This window comes from Trachypithecus francoisi, unplaced genomic scaffold (genome assembly GCF_009764315.1).
Source record: "Trachypithecus francoisi isolate TF-2019V2 unplaced genomic scaffold, Tfra_2.0 Lachesis_group8, whole genome shotgun sequence".
Classification (NCBI taxonomy): domain Eukaryota; kingdom Metazoa; phylum Chordata; class Mammalia; order Primates; family Cercopithecidae; genus Trachypithecus; species Trachypithecus francoisi.
This window is the reverse complement of record NW_022681473.1, coordinates 83,596,149-83,619,014: the sequence shown is the minus strand read 5'-3', so window position 1 is coordinate 83,619,014 and position 22,866 is coordinate 83,596,149. Positions and strand designations below refer to the sequence as shown.

At 40.9% G+C, this 22,866-nt stretch overlaps 1 protein-coding gene across 1 annotated transcript; it reads left to right on the top strand.

Moving 5' to 3' along the window:
- The first annotated feature begins 4,307 nt into the window (after nucleotides 1-4,307).
- Nucleotides 4,308-4,857, top strand: LOC117080462 (methyltransferase N6AMT1-like). The gene is made up of 2 exons (XM_033205569.1): nucleotides 4,308-4,616; nucleotides 4,699-4,857. The coding sequence occupies exons 1-2, from the start codon at nucleotides 4,308-4,310 to the stop codon at nucleotides 4,855-4,857; spliced, it is 468 nt and encodes a 155-aa protein (XP_033061460.1).
- Nucleotides 4,858-22,866: the final 18,009 nt, after the last annotated feature.

The following is a 22,866-nucleotide window of genomic DNA, read 5'->3' as shown; positions in this document are numbered from 1 at the left end:
CTAGGATCCAGTCCAGGGGTGTGGCTAAGGTCCAAATGAGTCACATGGAATTTGAAATTACAAGAAAGTTTTGAGGGTCCACAACTATCTAAGGTCTTGCTGTCCCAAGCCAGAAGTGGTTTAGATTAGGTTCCTTGAGGGCAGGAATAGTGTCTGGGTCTTTTGGGATGTGTGTTTGTGTGTGTGTGTGTGTGTGTGTGTGAATTGCCATTAACTCCTAGTGCCTGGTCCTGGCTTGACACTCATTTAGTCAACAAATAGCCCCCTTTACATATGTTATTTAATTTAATCACCATATGCTATATATCAGGTATTATAATCCCCATTTTTAATATGAGAAAACTAAGGGTTAGAATGGTTTAGTAATTTGCCTAAGGTAATGCAACAAGTTAGGGTCAGAGGCATGATTCAAACTCTGTTTTATCTAACATCAAAGACCATGCCCTTTGCACTGCAAACTCGGGATGTCTACCTGAAGTGACCATCCTGTGTGTGCACAGAGAATGCAGTAGATACCGGCTGGGAGTGGAAGGGAGGTGACAGAACACTTTCCTTAGTGGCGGAGGTTATCCCCTCACTTTTCTTAGTAACTGTGCTATCCATCTGCTATGGTCTGAATGTTCATGTTCCTCCAAAATTCATGTTGAAATCTAATCCCCATTGTGATGACATTAAGCAGTAGGGCCTTTAGACTTTGTCCTCATGAATGAGATTAGTGCTCTTATAAAAGAGGCTTGAGGGAACCATTTGCCCCTTTTACCATGTGCAGTCACAGTGAGAAAGTGCCATTTTTTAAGGAGAGTGTGAGCCTTCACCAGGCACCAAATCTGCTGGTGCCTTGATCTTGGAATTCCCAGCCTCCAGAGATGTAAAGAATACATTTCTGTTGTTTATAAATTACCTGGTGTAAGGTATTTTGTTCTAGCAGCCCAAATGAACTAATACACCTTCTCATTATAAATTTACTAATTTATTAACAAACAGCCCTTGCCCTACTAATCATGGGGGTATTATAGGTGCATTACTCAGGCTAGGTCAGTTATATTATATTATTAATAATATATCATTTCCCTGTCCTTAGGGATTGATCTATGTATAATCATGTAGTTCAAGTAAGCCAAGAGCCCTTCCCTGGAATTTTCAACTACACCTGGAAGACAGAAGTTCTCTTTCCTTTAGGATCATTAAGCTAAGAGGCTGCAAGCCCAGAGTGGTCTGTGCCATGTACCTTGCTATGTGAAGAAATTCTACTTGTAACAAAGTGAATGAAGCCAGAATGCAGAAAGGACCAGAGACAAGCTGGACAGACAAAGTCCCCAAAGCATTTGAGTCCCTAGATATACATATCCCTAAGACTAGCTCCATCCTTTCTCTTTCCATGGCTATATAAGTCACGGGGAGGAAGATAATGTATATAAAGTATACAAAGTATACATAATGTATACTTTATATACATTATGGTATACAAAGGTAATACATTACCTAGTTTACCATGGCAGAGCTGGATATCTCTCACTCTCAAGCAAAGAATCTAGATAGTTTCCCAATAGATGGAATATATATGAAAACACTTTCAGTAAAATTTTTATATGACTAGTGGGATAACTAATCACTAAGTGGTGAGAGGTCAGATGCCTGGAGTGAGGAGCAGAGAGAATACCCTAGACGAAAGTCTGGGTATTGATCCAAACTTGATCCAAAACTTGATTTCTAGGTTTATTTCTTGAGGATGTTTTTCAATCTATGGTTTCCCCCTTCTTAAAGAGGTTTTTCAGAGTAGTAGGTAACCTATAGCTATAGGCTGGTGATTGCCAAAGAAAGACATCAGACTTCTCACTGAGAAAATATTTTGGGACCAGAAAACAGTATAGTATCAGTATTAATTCATATAGGGAAGATTATTTTGTAAGTGCCATTTAAATATTTCTTTTTAAAGCAATCTTATAGCTTTGAACCTTTTTTTCTATACAGATGTGGTGTACCTTTGATGGGTTTCTAACAATGTCAAATTCATGACTTCTACTTTTAAGTCTGTGATATTTAAGATACTTAAAAAGCATTTACATTTGAATCCAGTTATTAGACATGATGGCCAAATTATATTTTAGATGAAACATTCCCTAAATTAGCTGCTCCCAACTATATTTATGAGAAAACTTTATATTGTGATAATATATGCAAATTCTATTCCTGGTGAGGAGATGACATTGCTAATAGCAGAGAACAGTGGCCTGACAAGTCTATTTTCTCACAGGAAATATGAAGAAACACTTGCAGTTGAGGTTTTGTTTGCCCTTAAAGTTAATAAATTGCATGATCTAATAATAATTAATTGTGCCTTCCCTCCATCATAAAGCTCTTAAAGCATTTCTCAATCAGTTAGCAGCTCAGGGACATTATTATTACTGGAAATTTTGCAAAATGAATGTGTTCAGAGTGAATACAGAGTAGACTTTACTGCTGAGCAGCTCAGGATGGGCCTAGGTCACAAGCTGAGCAAGCAGGCTTTGAAGCTTATAAGGAAAGCTTTCAATGTTTCACTAGCTTACTGGCAAGGTTTCTTGGTCCCTTGCTTTTATTTTTCACGTATTGCTCTTCTCATTACTTATGCATTGCCCATTAAATCCAGCGCTGCAGCTGAGGTCTGGTTTTTCTACATTTCCAAGTTGCATTGCTGGATTGCTGTCTTTGATAAGATAAGCTAAATATATATGCCCAACTAGTGCAAAGTCCAATACTGCATAATTATCCAGTATATCTGGTTGGCACAGGCTAGCAAAGCCAGGTGATTTAGGTCAGAATGTATTTTACATTAAGGTCATGCTGGAAACCCACAAAGACTTATGGGCCAGATTGAAACATTCAAACGCCACCAACTTCTGTTCTGGCCCACTGAGAGGTTGTTGAAGCCCTACACGATTAACTATTTGCTCATAGCAATGGGTGACTACAAAGGTGGTAAAATGATGTGGTGCAGTTTCCCTGGCACCTTTACATGTAGACTCTGCCTGTGACTTCTTTGGTTTATATGGTATTTAATTTACATGGTATGTTGAATCAAACACAGGTCTTTTGTGGATTCTCCAAAAGGGAGTTTTGAGGTTGCTTGAAAGGCCTTCCATCACTTACTCAATTATCTGGAGGCTCTCAGCCTGACTGGTATTCTGTTTTATATTTGGTAGTTTAAATAAAGGAAGGCCCCAGGAGCCTGGGATGCCATATGATGCCAAACTGAGTTATACTCCTCGGCTTTCTTAGCCTCTACCTTCAGGTGACAGAAAGGCCATGCCTTAGCAATCGGGAACAGTATGATAGGCTGAATCATGTGCCCCCTCCCCAAAGATGTCCATGTCCTAATGCTTGGAGCCGTTGCATGGCACCTTACATGGCACAAAAGTACTTTACAGATGAAATTAAGTTACAGGTCTTGAGATAGGGAGATTATCCTCGATTATCCAACTGGGCACTAACTGCAATCACCTGTATCCTTTTAAGAGGGAAGCAGAAGGAGATGTGACACCAACAAAAAAGAAGGCAAGGTGGCCACAGAGGCAGAGACTAGAGTCATGTAGCCACACGTCAAGGAATGCCAGCAGCCACCGGGGCTGGAGTGGCAAGGAATAGGTTCTCCCCTGGAGCCTTTGGAGGGAGCCTGGCCCTGCCAACACCTTGATCTGCAACTTCTTTCCAGCCTTCAGAACTGTGAGAGAGGAAGTTCTGTTGTTCTAAGCCATCAACTTGCTGTAATTTGGTACAGCAGCCATAGGAAACCCATGCAAACAGTGAAGCATAAGCGGGGAGAGAGGAAGATCCTCGGTCATGCCAGGACCTGCCTCAACTTAGGAAGTGTAGAGAATATACTGTGGTCCAGGACTGGCCTCCAAAAGGGACTGACTGTTGGGTCCAACACAAAAAATTTTTTAGTGGATAAAAAAAAAAAAAAAGAATGTGAGCCTGAGACTGATGGTAGGAATTTGGGGACTTCACAAACCTTGGGTTATACCCCTAACTACAGACTGTCCATTCACTCAAATCTGGAGTTGCAGGTGTATAAATTGCTAAATGCTAATGGTCTGTGGAGGGATGCATTTATCTGGCTTTCCTTTATCTCAGCTTTGCTTTTATCTGACAGAATTTCACTGTCAGAGTTATTTTATCTATTTCCCCTACTCTGTTTTTGGTGGGAGACTTTTTTACAGCATGGTTCTTGAAATTGCATAACTGAATACTGAAAATCTTCACAAAACCCAGCATCTTGCTAGGCCTTTTGGGTAAAAAGAAAAGCCTGGCATCGGCAGTGAAGGAAGATGGCAGCCCAGAGCTTCCCCACGCCATTGCACGGGCACGTGGGCGGCAGTGCCTTCAGCGATGTGTATGAGCCCACGGAGGACGCATTTCTGCTTCTGGACATGATCCAGGTAGCAGCTGCTGAGCTGGCGGGAGTGGAAATATGCCTGGAAGTAGGGGCAGGGTCTGGTGTAGTATCTGCATTCCTAGCCTCTATGATAGGTCCTCAGGCTTTGTACATGTGCACTGATACCAACCCTGAGGCAGCAGCTTGTACCCTAGTGACAGACTGTAACAAAGTCCACATTCAACCAGTTATTACAGATTTGGTCAAAGGCTTGCTAGAGATTGAAGGAAAAAGTTGATCTTCTGGTGTTTAATCCCCCCTATGTAGTGACTCCACCTGAAGAGATAGGAAGTCACGGAATAGAGACAGCTTGGGTTGGTGGCAGAAATGGTCGGGAAGTAACGTGCAGGTTTTTCCCCCTGGTTCCAGCTCTCCTTTCACCAAAAGCATTATTCTATTTAGTTGCCATTAAAGAAGACACCCCAGAAGAGGTGTCTTTTTGAAAATAGTGAAGACAAAAGGTCTGCAAGGAACCACTGCACTTCCCAGACAAGCAGGCCAAGAACCTCTTTCAGTCCTCAAGTTCACCAAGTTCTAGCATACAATGTGTGCCCAGAGCTACTGGAAACTGAATGCATTTAGCATATCTTGAAACTGGGTCATTCATTAGGTAAAAAGGAATTTTATCAGATATTTGTCACTGAAAAAAAGGTAGAGAGGTAGAACATTCCCTTTCACTCAGGCCTGTATAATTATTTGCACAAGTACAAGTAAATATGTATATTATATTTATAATTTGCATTTTAAATATAAAAGCTATGTATGAAATATTTATCTCAGCATTATTTAGTAAGGCGACAGAATTGATCTGGCAAATGTCTTTTTTTTCATACCAGTCCATAAAGGCAGTTTGCTTTCAGATGGCAGGGCCAGCAATACACCTTCATTGTCTGGTGTATATCAACTCTCCAACTCTATGTCATGATTTAGTTCATGGGGATCTTGATTGCCTTTCCCTTCCACAAAATATTACACTGATTTGTTATATTGATGACATTATGTTGATTTGACCTAGTGAGCAAGAAGTAGAAACTACACTAGACTTAGTGGAAAGACATTTGCATCAGAGGGAAGGAAATAAATATGACTACAATTCAAGGACCTTCTACCTTAGTGAAATTGATAGGGATCCAGTGACATGGGGCATGTTGGAATATTTCTTCTAAGGTGAACAATGAGTAGTTGTATCTTACTGCTCTTACAGCCAAGAAAGAGGCACAATACTTAGTGGGCCTGTTTGGGTTTTGGAGGCAACATTTTCCAATTTCATTATGATACTCCAGCCCATTTATCCATTGACTCAAAAAGCTGCTAGTTTTGAGTAGGGCCCAGAACAAGAAAAGTCTCTGCAACAAGGCCGGGCGCAGTGGCTCAAGCCTGTAATCCCAGCACTTTGGGAGGCCGAGACGGGCGGATCACGAGGTCAGGAGATCGAGACCATCCTGGCTAACACGGTGAAACCCCGTCTCTACTAAAAAATACAAAAAAAACTAGCCGGGCGACGAGGCGGGCGCCTGTAGTCCCAGCTACTCGGGAGGCTGAGACAGGAGAATGGCGTGAACCCGGGAGGCGGAGCTTGCAGTGAGCTGAGATCAGGCCACAGCACTCCAGCCTGGGCAGCAGTGCGAGACTCCGTCTCAAAAAAAAAAAAAAAAAAAAAGAAGTCTCTGCAACAAGTCCAGGCTACTGTGCAGGCTACTCTGTCACTTGGGTCATGTGATCCAGCAGATCCAGTGGTGTTTAAGTGGCAGTGGCAGATAGGGATGCTGTTTAAAGCTTCTGGGAGGTCCCTATAGGTGAATCTTGGTTTAGGATATTAGAGCAAAGCCCTGCCATTACCAACAAATAACTAATCTCTTTTTGAGAAACAGCTCTTGGCCTGATACCGGGCCTTAGTAGAGACTGGTACTTAAGGAATCACCAAGTTACCTTGCAACTTGAGCTGCCCATCATGAACTGGTTGTTACCTGAGCCACTAACACACAAAGTTGGATATGCACAGCAACACTCTGTCATCAGATGGAAACGGTATACACATGATTGGGCCTGAGCAGACCCTGAAGGCACAAGGAAGTTACATGAAGAAGTAGGCCAAATTTCCATAGTCCCCACTTCTGCTATCTGCCTTCTCTCTTCCAGCCTGCATCTGTGGCTTCATGGGAACTTCCCTACGATCAGCTGACAGAGAAAGAGAAGACTTAGGCCTAGTTTACAGAGGGTTCTGTATGATATGCAGGTACCACCCAAAAGTGGACAGCTGCAGCACTATAGCTCATCTCTGGGCTATCTTGAAGGACAGTGGTGAAGAGAAATCCTCCCAGTGGACAGAACTTTGAGCAGTCCCCCTGGTTGACTTTGCTTAGAAGGAAAAATGGCTAGATATTCAATTATATGCCAAATCATAGGCTGTGGCCAATGATTTGGCTGGATTGTCAGGGAGTTGAACATAACTGGAAAATTGGTGACAAAGAAATTTGGAGATGAGGTATGTGGATAGACGCTGAATGGGCAAAAAAGGGTGAAGATATTGTGCCCCATGTGAATGCTCACCAAAGGGTTAGCAAAGAAGGATTTTAATAAAGTGGACAAGATAGCCTGTTCTGTGGATACCAGTAGGCCTCTTTCTCTAGCCACCCCTATCATCACCCAATTGTCTCATGAACAAAGTAGCCATGGTGACAAGGATAGAGTTATGCATGGGCTCAGCAACGTGGACTTCTACTCACCAAGGCTGACCTGGCCAAGGCTACCTTTGAGTGCCCAGTCTGCCAACAGACACCAACACTGAGCCCCTGATATGACAACATTCCCCAGAGTCATCAGTCAGTTGCCTAGTGGCAGGTTAATTACATTGATCCACCTCCATCATTGAAGGGATAGTGTTTTGTCCTTACTGAAATAGAGCTTACTCTGGATACAGATTCACTTTCCCATTGTGCAATGCTTCTACTAAAACTACCATCCGTGGACTTACAGAATGTCTCATCTACGACTGTGGTATTCCACACATCATTACAAAGAACTCAGTTCACAGCCAAAGTGTGACCATGGGCCCATGCTCATGGAATTAACTGGTCTTACCATGTTCCCTAATATCCTGAATCAGCTGGCTACATAAAGCAGTGGAATGGCATTTTGAAGACAGTAATAGCACCGCTATATAGCAGTGCCTTGTAGGACTGGGACAAGGTTTTCTAGAAGGCTATCTATGCTGTGAATCAGCATCCAGTATATGGTGCATTTCTCTTATGACTGGGATTCGCAGATGCAGGAATCAAGGGGTCAAAATAGATGGAACACTATTCGCTATTAGCCCTAGTGACCCACTGGTAAAATTTTTGCTTCCTGTTCCCATGACTTACGCTCTGCTGGCCTAGAGGTCTTACATAGGGTGGAATGTTTTCCACTGAGAGACACAATCATGATTTAATTGAACTGGAAGTTGAAGACTGCTCCTCAGCCATTTGGGCTTCTCATGCCTCTAACTCAATAGACAAATGAGTTACAGTGCTGGCTGGGTGATTGTTCTACCAGGTAGAAACTGGACTACCCTGAATGGTGGTAAGGAAAACTATGTCGGGAATACACGAGATACCTTAGGGCATCTCTTTGTGTTACCATGACCTGTGATTAAGGTCAGTGGAAAACTACAACCTAATTCAAACAGGACCACTAATGACTCAGACCTTTCAGGAATAAAGGTTTGGGTCACCACTGGATAAGTGCCATGACCAGATGAGGTGCTTGCTGAAGGCAAAGGGAATACAGAATAAGTGATGGAAGAATTACTAGCTTTGATCGTATGACCAGTTACAGAAACACAGACTGTGATTGTCATAAGTATGTCCTCCATATTTTGCTATGACTCCATTTTCTGTGTGTGTAGCTTTGTTTTCTTTCTTCTCGTTTCCTTATTCTGTAACATAAGCTGCATTGATTTTATAGCATAGTGTTTAAATATTGTTAATTTTAAAAACTGGCTCCAATCTTCAACCTTGATTAATTTTACATCATAGTATTTAAGTTATGAGATATCAAGGAGAGAGTAAATATCACATGAAGACTTTACCTTCTCTTCTGGGAAATGGGTTGGTGTGTTTCTGGTAGAATGCTGGATGGTTAATCATGTTAGATGGAATCATGACCTTGTTATTGTCTTTATGTGGCAGTTACGTATAGTTTAAGGAGATGTATATGGGTGCCAAGTTGATAAGGGTAAACTTGTGATGGTTAATTTTATATGTCAACTTGAGTAGGCCACAGGGTGCCAGATATCTGTTTAAATATTATTCTGAACTGTCTTGAGTGTGTTTACAGAGGAGATTCGCGGCCGGGCGCGGTGGCTCAAGCCTGTAATCCCAGCACTTTGGGAGGCCGAGGCGGGCAGATCATGAGGTCAGGAGATCGAGACCCTCCTGGCTAACACGGTGAAACCCCGTCTCTACTAAAAATACAAAAAACTAGCCGGGCGCGGTGGCGGGCGCCTGTAGTCCGAGCTACTCGGAGGCTGAGGCGGGAGAATGGCGGGAACCCGGGAGGCGGAGCTTGCAGTGAGCTGAGATCGCGCCACTGCACTCCAGCCCGGGCGACACAGCGAGACCCCGTCTCAAAAAAAAAAAAAAAGAGGAGATTCACATTTGAACTAGGGGACTCAGTAAAGGAGATTGCCATCCCCAAGGTGGGTGGGCATCATCCAATTTGTTGAAGACGTAAATAAAATAAAAGGCAGAGGAAGGAAGAGTTCACCCCTTAAAAAAAAAAAAGAAAAGCCTGGCATCCTGGTTACCTGCCTGGTTGAAGTGGACCTCCTCCCTGAGCCGTGCTGGGAAGTGGTGTGCCCCTGGGGCAGCAGGGCAAATGATCCCAGAGCACCGTGGAGAAGAACCACCTGGCCATCCCCGGGGTTACGTGGAGTCCGGACATTAAATAACGTGTCTACTATGCAGAGGCTCTAACTTCTGACAAGAAGCCGCTGGGGAAGCATTGATGTGCTGCTCACAATTAGGGGCTGGTGGAAATCCAGCCGAAAGGAACAAAGTGATTCTGAGGACAAAATGGCTCAATCAAGTGAAAAGTGATTTCAGACCTGACATCAGCCTGACAGTAGCAACTGGGTTCTTATTATTATCTGCTTTTGAACCTCAGTAGGAGAACTTGCCTACCTTTGATACTGTAAGCAGGATCCTTCATGTTTAAAGATTAAAGCAGCTTTCTGGCTTGTTAGAAAGAAATCGCATGGGAATGGGTTTCACAGCCAGAAGCTGAGCTCTCTCAAAAGGATGTCACTCTGCAGCAAGATTATCTCCCCCTTCCATGAATACCAAAAAAGCCCCTGATTAGTTCTTTCCATTAGGAGCCCCATGTCCCACTACTGTTAGATTTAGGATTGAAACAATATAGTCTGATTACCACTGTGTCCTGTGCAGTTTAGATTGTAAGTGTGAGATGTGAAATATAAGAATTTTTTTTTTTAACATCCTGTCACTCCAGATGAGAATATACTTTGAAAGTGAAATTGGAAACAATGCAATGCTGATTAAGGACTAGGACTCTCACACAGCCTACCGTGACAAGATTTTGATTGGCATTATGTAATTAAAGGGTACTTTAAATGGTTGCTAAACATGATGAGCTACAAAAAGGTGACAGAAGAATAATTTTAACATAGGAATTTTTAAAAAGTTATACTCATTCATAATATGTATAAAACACCTGATCGAACATTTAAAATTAAATCTGTAGGGTGTGCTGAAAGGGTTATATTCCACAGTTTTTCGTGGAATATATTTTTCGTTTACATAAAGCAATACTTTTTTTTTTTTTAAGATGGAGTCTTGTTCTTGTTGCCCAGGCTGGAGTGCAATGGTGTGACCTCGGCTCACTGCAACCTCCGCCTCCGGGGTTCAAGCAATTCCCCTGCCTAAGCCTTCTGAGTAGCTGGGATTACAGGCGCCTGCCACCACATCTTGCTAATTTTTTGTCTATTAGTAGAGATAGGGTTTCACCATGTTGGCCAGGATGGTCTTGAACTCCTGACCTCAGGTGATCTACACACCTTGGCGTCCCAAAGTGCTGGGATTACAGACGTGAGCCACTGTGCCTAGCCTTACATAAAGCAATAATGTAAGGCACACTATATTAGCAAGAAATTGCTAGTTAATGTGTATAAATCATTAGGGAAAAGGGGAAGTTTTGAGATATAAAACAATGGTATTTTAGAGGATAAATACCAATATGCCTTGATTTATCCCTTCTGCGATAGTATTTACTGAATATAATTAAAATAATTAAAATTTTAAATTGTTTTACTATCCATAAATTATCCTCAATCAAAATGTTTAATTGTTAGCTAATTTGAACATACTTCTATGGTTGGGGGGAGGTTTGGTCTGAGAGAGGGAAACAGAAACAGCCCCAAATGCTTTCTCCTGCTCCCTGAGCAATACTTACAAACCTGAAGGCCCATTCGCAAAAGCACCTCATTTGCAGTGTCACTAGGGAGTTACCAAAACGCAGAGAAAAGTGTGTTCTAAAGATTGAAAAAAATTAAGTTGATTTAAAATTTTTCTCTTTTTTTCCTAATCCCCAATGTGATAGTATGATTTAATATCTATATTTATGAGTTATTAGTGGACACACACAATTTATTAGTGTGAGTTCTATGTGTTTTTGCCAGAAAGGCCACTCTTGATGGTCAAGCCCAAGGCTACTACTCGTTGTCCATGCTTAGGCTCACAAGCTGGGAGAAAGCTGCTGGAATCAGGGGGCATGCATCCTCCGGCGGCTCCTCCCAGGCACTCTTAGGTGACTGGTGGTTCCCTTGCAAATGCACTTACAGAGCAGCAGATCTTGTTAATTATTCCTGTAACCAACCCTGAACTTTCTCCTTTGCCTCTTTTTGAACTTAAGGAATAGATGGAACTGAACTGATCTGACTACAAGTAAACAGGCATAGAAACTCCTGATTGGCATTATTAGTCTTCACTAAAGAGAAGCACAGCAGGGCCCTCTTGAATATCAGGTTGAGAGTGTTTGACAAACCTGGACAGTCCAAGAGAAAAATGTTGCTAAATGAGTTCACAATAAGCCTTTCACATTCCTACTTTCTCCTATAAATTGCTTTGCAACAACGGGAGAGGTGGAGGAGACCTTTATTCCCATCAGATCACTGGACTCTTTGTCAGGACTTGGTTCCATCCTGACTCTGTGATTAACTATGGTGACAATTCAGATTATTGTCCCCAAGGGGCTCACTGGTTTTTCAGCATTAGCAGTAAACTCTGTTGTCTCATTCAGAAACCCAATCACCCATGTAAAAGGCTGATACTGCAGATAGGTGTAGTGGGAGACAAAAGAAGGGTGAGCCTCAGGGAGTACTGAATCTGCTTGAGAAGATTAAGCATAGACACAGTGCTTATTCACCACTGGAAGGAAGGAAGGAAGGAAGAGGGGAAGGAAGGAAGGAAGGGAGGGAGGGAGGGAGGGAGGAGGAAGGAAGGGAGGAAAAATTTTGGAAAAATTCCTGCTCTGCTTTTTATCTCTGTTCATTAAATTGAATTGTCTAATAATTTATTAGAGGTTCAACTTTTAATTTTTTAAATTAGTGGATTATTAGCATTTTAAGAAATAATATTTAATATCTAGTAATGAGGGTTCAGAATATTACACTACCATATCTTAGTGTCTATTAAGCCAAACCAGACCAAACCAAACTGAAACAGCAAAGTATTTTTATTTATTTATTTATTTATTTTATCCCATTTGTCAATTTTGGCTTTTGTTGCCATTGCTTTTGGTGTTTTAGACATGAAGTCCTCGCCCATGCCTATATCCTGAATGGTATACGGCAAAGTATTTGTAAAGAAGGGGACAACAGCTCAGCAGAGATACCATTTAGTTACACAGTACTGCAAATGAGCACTTCCTAAAGTCACTGTTTCCTCCTTTGGCATTTCTCTAACTTTGTTGAATGAGAAAGAGGCCGAGCTTCCAGCAGGAAAGGAAGAGAGCCATAGACTGCCATTTGGTTGAAATATAATTCCTTAATAATTTTTTGAAATAATTTTAAATTAGTAAAAAAGATGCACTAATACTAAAATGAACTCTCATATACCCTTTATTTCTTTCCTAATCCCTCATTCTCTAATGTGATATTTATATTTTACCACCTTTGCCTTTCATGCTTTCTCTAAATGTATTTATACATTTAGGGTTTTTTGTTTTTGTTTTAGTTTTAAGAGGCAGGGGCCTTGCTGTGTTGCCCCTGCCTCTTAAAACAAAAAGAGGGACCTTGCCATGTTGAGGCTAGACTCAAACTCATGGGCTATAGGGAACCTTTCGCCTCAGCCTCCCAAGTAGCCGGGACTACAGACAGGTATGCACCACTACACCTAGATAGTTTTTTTTAAACCTTTGAGAATAAGTTGCAGATATACCTCTTACTCCTTAACACATCAGTGTATATGTCCTAAACACAAGGACACTCTCCTATATAGCCAGAGTACAGTCATCAAAATCAGGAAAGTAACATTAATACGATACTACCATGTAATTGATATTATTGTATTAATTGGTATACATGTAAATACTACCTCAGAGCCCTTTCAGATTTCTCTGATAATCCCAAAAATGCCCTTTATAGTTCCAGGATCACGTGTTGCATTTAGCTGTCCTGAGTCCTTAGTCTCTTTAGTTGGGAAGCCTTCCCGTGGTGTGCTGCTAAACTGCTTACGTGGTGGGGTAGGGAGGTCTGATTTGTAGTGGCTGCCAATTATTATGGTGTAAATATTCCCATTCTGGCTGATTTCAGGTTACCAGCTTTGTGGCACTGAACTGTACAGTTGGGAAGAGATGCACAGCATCAATTTTCTAGAGTGGGGCCGAGCCAGTACCAGCTGACTCCAATGCACCACTGACCATTCCTCATTCTTCGATCTTTCCTTGTGTTTCATGACTATGTTTGCTTTGTTTGTTTGTTTGTTTTACAGGTGCAGAACAGGTACTTTGTAGCTGGCCTTCAGTTTGGGTTTGTCTGCTGTTTCTTCACATTTATATTCAGTGTATGCCCTCTGTGGCAGGAATTTCATGGAAGTGATACTGTGCTCTTTGCAGTGCCTTGTCTCAGGAGCATATGATGATGACTTGCTCATTACTAGAGATGTTCACTTTCTTTCTTTCTTTTTTGAATTTCACTTAGGTGTTAACTTTTATCACTTGATAAGATGGTGTCTAGCCAGGTTTCTCTGCTGTCAAGATAAAGAATATTTTATACCTTATTTAATAAGTAATTAATAGGCATTTTATGGAGAGACTACATTGAGACTATTTAAATACCCAATCCTCCTTAAACTTTGACCTACTGGTTTTAGTATCCATTGGTGATTCTTGCCTGGATCGATTGTTTCTATTATGGTTGCCAAAGAGTGATTTTTAAAATTTCACTAACCCTTCTAATATTGTTAGCTGTCATTCTCCTGTAAGGTAGATACTTCCCTTCTCCCAATTTCTTTATTTATATTAATATTGACTCGTGGATTTCTGTTTTATTCAGTGGGTTATAATATACTATAATTATTTGTTTTGATGCCAAAACATTGTGGATTTGGCTAAGTTGGGCCTCTTTGGGATGGTGTCCTTTTGACAGGTCCTCATCACTCTTGGATCAATTCCTTACTTTCAGGCACAATATATTCCAATCATCTTCTTCTTTCCCTGTGTCAGCCTTGGAATGAGCTATTTTCCAAGGAACCTTGGTATCTTTGAGTGGAGAATGATATTTAGCAACCAAGATCTGGGCAGTTAGATGTGCTCATTCTTCTGTAGTTTCATTACTTCTAGGCCTTCTCAGAGCTAGGAAATATAGGTATACACACACACACAGACAGACACACACACATTGTGGTAGACACAATCATGTACCTCTCAGAGACTCCTTTAAGAGCGGACTTGTTGCAAAGAATTGCCTTGTCCAGTGTCACACCTTGCCTGGGGCAGTCCACATCTTATACTGATTAAGAAAAGATTATAAATGCTGGTCGTTTTGGCCCAAAGAGGAACAACTCTGACAGGCCACACAGGCTCAAGAATGGGGTTGGCCAAGGCTCTTTTGAGCCTGCATTGCAGTTCAAGTTCTTCTGCCCGATCTGTTTCCTTCCACATGTTTCGATCCCTAATAATACCTACACACCAAACTTCATCTCAGCATTTGCTTCTAGAGAGCCCAATCTGCAACACACACACACATGCACATACATACACATCTATTTCTATATTTACAAATATGTGAGTTCATACCAACACCTCTAATTCGAACCAATCACTGTAAGTTTGTTCTAGTCTTCCCTCTCCAATCATCATCAATACATTTACTTATTTTCTCCATCCCTCTGCATGTAGGTATCATGACCATGCAGGATGTCTCTTCATTCCCATCTCTACCAGTCTGACCACACACATACTTGGCCCTGGCCCTGGCCCTGCTGACCTCACTGGCTGTGTTAGATGAATCTTCAGCACTGATCAAAAGGAAGGATAATTCAATTCATTTTATAAGACAGAGGGTTATAACATTTCATATAAGTAATACATTTTATTTGGTTTGAAAATATATTTCAACATTAAATAGTGCTTGTTTCCTTTTTAGTGGTGACTGAGGTCTACTAAAATTGAAATTCTGCATTATAGTTTCATTTTGTATCAAATGGAAAAGTGTTTTTAAAATCAGCATTTTGGCACATATAATAGAAAAGACATGTCAAGAGAAGGCTCTAATTACTTTAGGAAGTTGCTCCCTAAACATAGCAATCAGTTCTAGCTGAGACAGAAAAGTCTTTGCAGAGGAGGCAGGGTTTGAACTGGCATCTCCAGGATGTATTGCCTTTGAATAAATGAATCAGAAGTATACCAGGGAAGGAGAAAGATGGTAAGTGAAGTCAAGGAATAGGTAGAGTGGGTAAGAACAAGGAGTATCAGGTAACAGTGATTAGATCCATGTGGCAGAAAATATTCATGTAAGAATGTGGGAGATAAACCTGGCAAGTCAGGATCCTGACCATGCTTCAGATTTTATTTTTCAGGTAATGGGTAGATACCCTTCATCCTTTGAATATCATGATAAAGATGAGGCTGGCAGCACTGGTCAAGATGCACTGATGGGAGAGGGAGCAGTTAGGCCATTACTGCAAGGGTTTGAATGCTGAAGATAAAGGCACTGGGGATGGGGGAGGGAGCAGGTGTAGCAGACAGGGTCCAATCAGGGAAGCAGACCCACTGTAAATACTATGGAATAGGGATTTATTTTAGGAATAGACCTTATACTATTGTGAAAGAACAGATGAAAGATTTTCTTTTTTTTTTTTTCAGATGAAAGATTTTCAAGCTGAGGCAGATTTAAGCAGAATTATAGGCTGAGGGGGAGGAGCCAGTAGAAAAAAGGGAGACTGATGATATATTAAAAAAGAACTAAATCCTGAAAGAGCCTGGAAAAGGTGAAAACCAAGAGCTCAGGAGGAGTGGTTACTCTCAGAAAGGAAGCAAGTATATTCCTTTCATACATACACTGTCCCCCAACCAACCCCCAGCAGAGGAAATCCCAGCCCCCTCTATAGAATTCTTGCCCATTGTCTTCAGACTAATAAGCAGCATGCATTTTTACTTCTAACAATACTTCATAAGGCAAGGCAATCATATATTCTCAGATTAAAAATATAAGTCACTTGGCTTTTTACACAGCTTTTGCTTGTTAAACTTAACTGCACTGGAGGAATTAAATAAAGAGAAATATCTTACAACTCACTGGAAAAAGATCATCCATAGATGTCAAGGTTCTGGTATTTTTATTCCCACTTTAAATTTAAAGACATGGGAGCTTGTTAAACTGGCTTTTTTATTTGGGGATTTGTGGAGTTAGCAAATTCTGAATGTCTTCAGTAAGATAATTTAGTAAGAAAGTTGGTGTATATCTTTCAGTGCAGGTGACAACATTCCAGTGAAGTATTTCACAGCGTGCAGAACACAGTCATTAATAAAGCAACATCCTCAACAGTCATGCATATTTCTTTTTTATAACAAACATCTTGCTTGGTAATGGCAGGACAGCAGAGTGAATATCCTGCCACATTGAAATTCATGAAGTTCAATCCATTTTATGAAATGCACTTTTTGCTATGCTCTTTATAAATTGCTATCTATATCCTTATGACTTAGGGATTTGGGAAATACTTACCTGGTAATAACACTTTAAAATGCATCTCCCCTGCAGTATACCCATTATGCTGATTGAACTCAGAAATTCTTAAAATATAGCCTGCCTTATCTATATAAGTATAATTATCTGTGGAGGATGCCATGCTTAAAAGGTGTAGGGGTAAGGGAATAATGGCTCCAGTGGAGGATCATCCTGGGATTCAGCATCTTCATAAGAGCAGCTAGGAGTACATGCTGTCAAAATACATTAGGCAAATGCAAAGATTAGAATCCCTCTCCTTTGTAGAATGAAAGGCGAAAATGAATAAAGTGCATACCTGGCTTTGCTTTGGTTCAATTCCTTTCTCCGGGCTGCTCTGCCAAACCTTGATTATTGAAACTTAACTGGGGAGAAGAAATGTCTGACTTATGGAATGTTTTCAAAGAAATGCAATTTTTATACTCTTCAATACAAATAGTAACTCAAGCCAGGTGAAAATTTAGCCAGGTGAGTGTTCTGGGAGGGCCAGTTTTGTGACTAGAGCTGACAAGGGCTTGTAATTAGCATAGTGACTATGTTTGCAGTAGGTTGATCCTTCTAAAGTACTGTCTTTTAAGCACGTTTTAGTTTTCCACATTCAATGTTCTTGCAACTTTCTTTTTTTTTTTTTGAGACGGAGTCTTGCTCTGCCACCCAGGCTGGAGTGCAGTGGCCGGATCTCAGCTCACTGCAAGCTCCGCCTCCCGGGTTTACGCCATTCTCCTGTCTCAGCCTCCGGAGTAGCTGGGACTACAGGCGCCCGCCACCTCGCCCGGCTAGTTTTTTGTATTTTTAGTAGAGACGGGGTTTCACCGTGTTAGCCAGGATGGTCTCGATCTCCTGACCTCGTGATCCGCCCGTCTCGGCCTCCCAAAGTGCTGGGATTACAGGCTTGAGCCACCGCGCCCGGCCGCAACTTTCTTTAACCTTAGTAACCTTTCAGAAATAAACTTCAGTTCTGTTTCTGTTTCATGCATTTAAAGTTAATGGGACTTCACATTAAGGAGGGGGTGTGTGTGTCTGTGTGTGTGTGTGAAGCCATTTTATTTTAAACAAAGGAAGGAGAAGAGGAAGCCACAAGTTATAGGCCGAGATGTCATATAAGTTCTGAAGATGGGGATAAGGGCACAGTCTTCGGGGACATGAATTGATATTTTTCTAGTATATAGCATGTTTCAGACACTGAATTAGGAGATTTTGTATTAGATGCCAGGAATTCTGAATCCAGAGATTCTTATAATGAAATCTACTCAGCTAATTCTTAAAATGCCAAATATTCTCCCTCAAAGATTTGTAGGGGCCGGGAGTTCCCCTTGCCCTCTGAAGTTTCGCTGAAAAATCAATTTGCAAAAGGCAGGTTAGTTGGAGATAAGAAATACAAATTTATTCAACATGTATACATAGGGGCCTTCGGAATGAAGACCCAAAGATACAGGGCACGTTGTCCATTTTTATGCTTAGGTTCAACAAACTATGGACAGCCATGTATAAATATGATTAGACAGAAAGAGAATGATCTAATGCTAATAGAGTGAGTGGGGGAAACCCAGCAAGGCCTGTGTGTCCAGATTGTTCTTGGCCTTTCTAAGCATGCATTCCTTCCTTCTGGGTATGGGACAGAACCCTCTCTGGAATGGAGGTCTTATACCTATAGTCAAACAAAGTAGTCAGATAATTTATTTGTGGCCACTTTTTACACTGAAAGGTGGAGGGAGGCTGGGTGCAGTGGCTCACGCCTGTAATCCCAGCACTTTGGGAGGCCAAGGCAGGAGGATCACTTGAGGCCAGGAGTTCGAGACCAGCCTGGGCAACATGGTGAAACTCTGTCTCTACTAAAAATACAAAAATTAGCCAGGCATGGAGGTGCGTGCCTGTAGTCCCAGCTACTCAGGAGGTTGAGGCACAACAATTGCTTGAACCCGGGAGGCGGAGTTTGCAGTGAGCTGAGATCACACCACTGTACTCCAGCCTGGGCAACAGAAGAAGACTCTATCTCCAAAAAAACAAACAAACAAACAAACAAAAAAACCAAACAAAAAAAAGAAAGGTGGAGAGATGGGGAGAAAGTTAGTTTATGGCTGACTTTGGGAAAAAGAGGTTCTGGTTTTGATGACCTGGGGAAGAGGGGTTTTAGTTTCTATGGCTACCCTTGGGGGAAAATTGGAGACAAGAGGGCAAAAGGTCAGAGAAAAACTTCTGTTTCCTAGACCTTCATTTTGGTGTACTGTTTACTGAGCCCCAACGAAAGACACAAAGAGTCTTGGGACTAGCTCTTAAGATCAAAGAGTAATTAGGAATCATTTAGGTAGCAGCCTTAGCTAGCGGAAACAAAGTAGATAACCTAGAAGAAAGCGAAAAAATAAAATAAAATCTGCCCCACCCCACCAAAAAATACCATTAACAAAAAGCCTCTGAAGCAAAATCAAGTACTAAGCAAATAAAACAGATGGCCTCACATCACATGCACTTTTCTTATACTAGAGCTTCATGAGTTTTTACTTAGAATGGATTTACTCTTATTTTAGACATAATTTTAACTGGACTGAATGGCTGGTTTCTTAGCCAGCTGGTGATTAGAAGCAACCTGTGCTGTCAGTGGCAGCTGTGATTGCTAATAATTTAATACTGAAGGAGAAGACATAATCTAATATATCTAGAAGACATCCAAACTCAATGCCTATCAATCCAGAGTCTTTGATGCAGGGAATAAACTGCTTCAAAAACCCCTAAACATATTTCTGTGTTATGGTGCAGAAAAGTATGACTGAGTAATCAAGCAAAGATTAAGTTATGTAAAATGGACTCACATTAAAGTGGGAAAATATTTAAAATATTAAAATGTTTTAGGGCCGGGCACGGTGGCCCACACCTGTAATCCCAGCACTTTGGGAGGCCAAGGCCGGCGGATCACCTGAGGTCGGGAGTTCGACGAGACCAGCCTGACCAACATGGAGAAACCCCGCCTCTACTAAAAATACAAAATTAGGGCCAGGTGTGATGGCTCACGCCTGTAATCCCAGCACTTTGGGAGGCCAAGGCGGGCAGATCACGAGGTCAAGAGATCAAGACCATCCTGGCTAACATGGTGAAACCCCGTCTCTACAAAAAATACAAAAAAATTAGCCGGGCATGGTGGCACATACCTGTAGTCCTAGCTACTCGGGAGGCTGAGGTAGAAGGATCTCTTAAACGCAGGAGGTGGAGGTTGCAGTGAGCCAAGATCACACCTCTGCACTCCAGCCTGGCTGACAGATCGAGACTCCATCTCAAAAATAAAATAAAATAAAATAAAAATACAAAATTAGCCAGGTGTGGTGGCACATGCCTGTAATGCCAGCTACTTGGGAGGCTGAGGCAGGAGAATCAATTGAACTCACAAGGCAGAGGTTGCAGTCAGCCGAGATCACGCCATTGCATTCCAGCCTAGGCAACAAGAGTGAAACTCCATTTCAAAAAAATAAAAGTTTAGGACCAGAGTTTCCACTACATTTAAACTTCAATGATAAGAAATATTTTATTTGTGTCAATGCCAGCAAAACACTTTTATTCACCGTTTTCCTTAATTATTTACTTGCTCATTATTTTTATCCATCCTCCAACATTTGATGTGGCTGAGGTGTTACTATATTAAGATATTAAGGAAATATTGCAGTTTTATTTTTATTTTGTATTTTATTTTTTAATTTTTCTTCTGGTTCACAACATTCCTTTGGAACCAATAGGAAATATTGCAGTTTAAGGTAGCTAATTTCCAACTTGATCTTAAATCGCTTATACAGGTCTAGCAGTTCTCAGGATCAGAAATGCAACCTGGGAAAATGCTTCTCTGATAAAAAACAATTGAAGAACATTGGATTGTCCATGAGAAATGAATCATAACCAAAGATAGTTCCTTTGAGAAGAGTTTTGTTTTAAGTGAATGCTCCTTGTCATTAATACACATCTTGTGCATATAAACAGAAAAATCATTGCAGCAGTGTTATAGATTCAAAAGAATAAAAGGAAAAGGAAACATGGGAGAAACAAAGAAGAAAGAAAAGGAAGAAAACGGTTGAAACAAGGGATGAGGGCCCCAAATAGAGCAATGCAAGTACTTATCAATCTTCTTCTCAGTACGGACTAAAATAAATTCTTCAACTGCCCCAAAATAATGCACCAACCCAAAGGTTGATAACCAGCCTGAACTATGTCCTAAGGCAAACTTTGCTTGAAAACTCTGTTTTAAAGTTCAGTTTCTATGTCCTAAGGCAAACTTTGCTTGAAAACTCTGTTTTAAAGTTCAGTTTCTTATATACGTGTGTGTATATATATACACACACACACACGCACACACATCATTTGATGTATATATGTGTATACACATATATACGTATATACATATATATTTCATGTATATATGTATATACATATATTTATTTAGAACTGTTCAGTAATATATCAGTTATATTAACTTCAGTTAATATATATGCATATACTTAACAGTTATATGTATTAACTGAGCAGTTATATATATTAACTGTTCAGTTAATATATATATGTATATACATATGTATTTATTTAGAACTGTTCAGTTAATATATCAGACATTTATTAAGCTCCACAATATGCCAGGCCTATTTGACCTATATAATCTATTAAAACTGTTCTTTATTAATTAGTTCTGGAAATCTTTGGTGATACACGCACATATACACACCTGCAAACACACATGCCCATGCCTATGTTTTCATTCTTTTTTTTTTTTTTTTTTTTGAGACAGGGTCTCCCTCTGTCTGTTTCCCAGGCTGGAGTGCAGTGGCACGATCACGTCTTATTGCAACCTCAACCTCTGGGGCTCAAGTGATCCTCCTGCCTCAACCTCCCAAGTAGTAGCTGGGATTACAGATGTGTGCCACCATGCCCAGCTAGTGTTTTCATTCTTTTTAAATAATATTAATAAAGTGTACCCTTTCCTTCTGATCACTATCTTTTCTTTTCCTACAAAATTGCAAACCAGAGACGTCAAGTCTTACATAAACAGTAAAGAGCAATTATAATAAAACTGGTTCAACAAAATTGCAAAATTGGCTGATTTGATCTCCTTTGCCTTTACAAGGTGCTCTTTCTGTAACAATATCATTTAATTTCCACATTTATTGAGTACTTAGACACTAGAAAACCTGTTCTCAGACTGGGCGAGATGGCTCATGCCTGTAATCCCAGCGTTTTGGGAGGCTGAGGCGGGTGGATCACTTGAGGTCAGGAGTTCGAAACCAGTCTGGCCATCATGACAAAATCTTGTCTACTAAAAATACAAAAATTAACCAGACGTGGTGGTGGGTGCCTATAAACCCAGCTACTCGGGAGGCTGAGGGAGGGGAATCTCTTGAACCTGGGAGGCAGAGGCTGCAGTGAGCTGAGATTGCACCACTGCACTCTAGCCTGGGTGACAGCGTGAGATCTGTCTCAAAAAAGAAAAAAAAAAAACAAACCTGTTCTCAGACAGTATTTTGGTATCCATTAATTGTTTATTTATATCTACATATATATACACACACAGTCTTTTTTTTTTTTTTTTGGATACGAAGTCTCGCTCTGTCACCCAGACTGGAGTACAACAGCATGATCTCTGCTCACTGCAACCTCTGCCTCCTAGGTTCAAGCGATTCTCCTGCTTCAGCCTCCCAAGTAGCTGGGATTACAGGTATGCACCATCACGCCTGGCTAATTTTTGTATTTTTAGTAGACACCAGGTTTCGCCATGTTGGCAAGTCTGGTCTTGAACTCTTGACCTCAGGTGATCCACCTGCCTTGGCCTCCCAAAGTGCTGGCATTACAGGCATGAGCTACCACACCTGGCCTACACACAGTCTTTTTTAATGGTGAAGCTAGGGGTTGGTGTTTCACCAGTAAACACCGATGTACTCAGAATCTAATAGTGTAGTATTTGAACTACTTTCCATGGTGGCTGAACTAATTTACATCCCACAAACAGTATATAAATGTTCCCTTTTCTCTGCGGTCTTGTCAGCTTCTGTTATTTTCTGACTTTTTACTAATAACTATTCTGACTAGTGTGAAATGCTATCTCATTGTGGTTTTGATTTGCATTTCTCTGATAATTAGTGATGATGAGCATTTTTTTAGTGTTTGTTGATCACTTGTGTATCTTCTTTTGAGAAGTGTCTGCTCATTTCCTTTGCCTATTATTATTATTATTATTTTGAGGCAGGGTCTCACTCCATTGCCC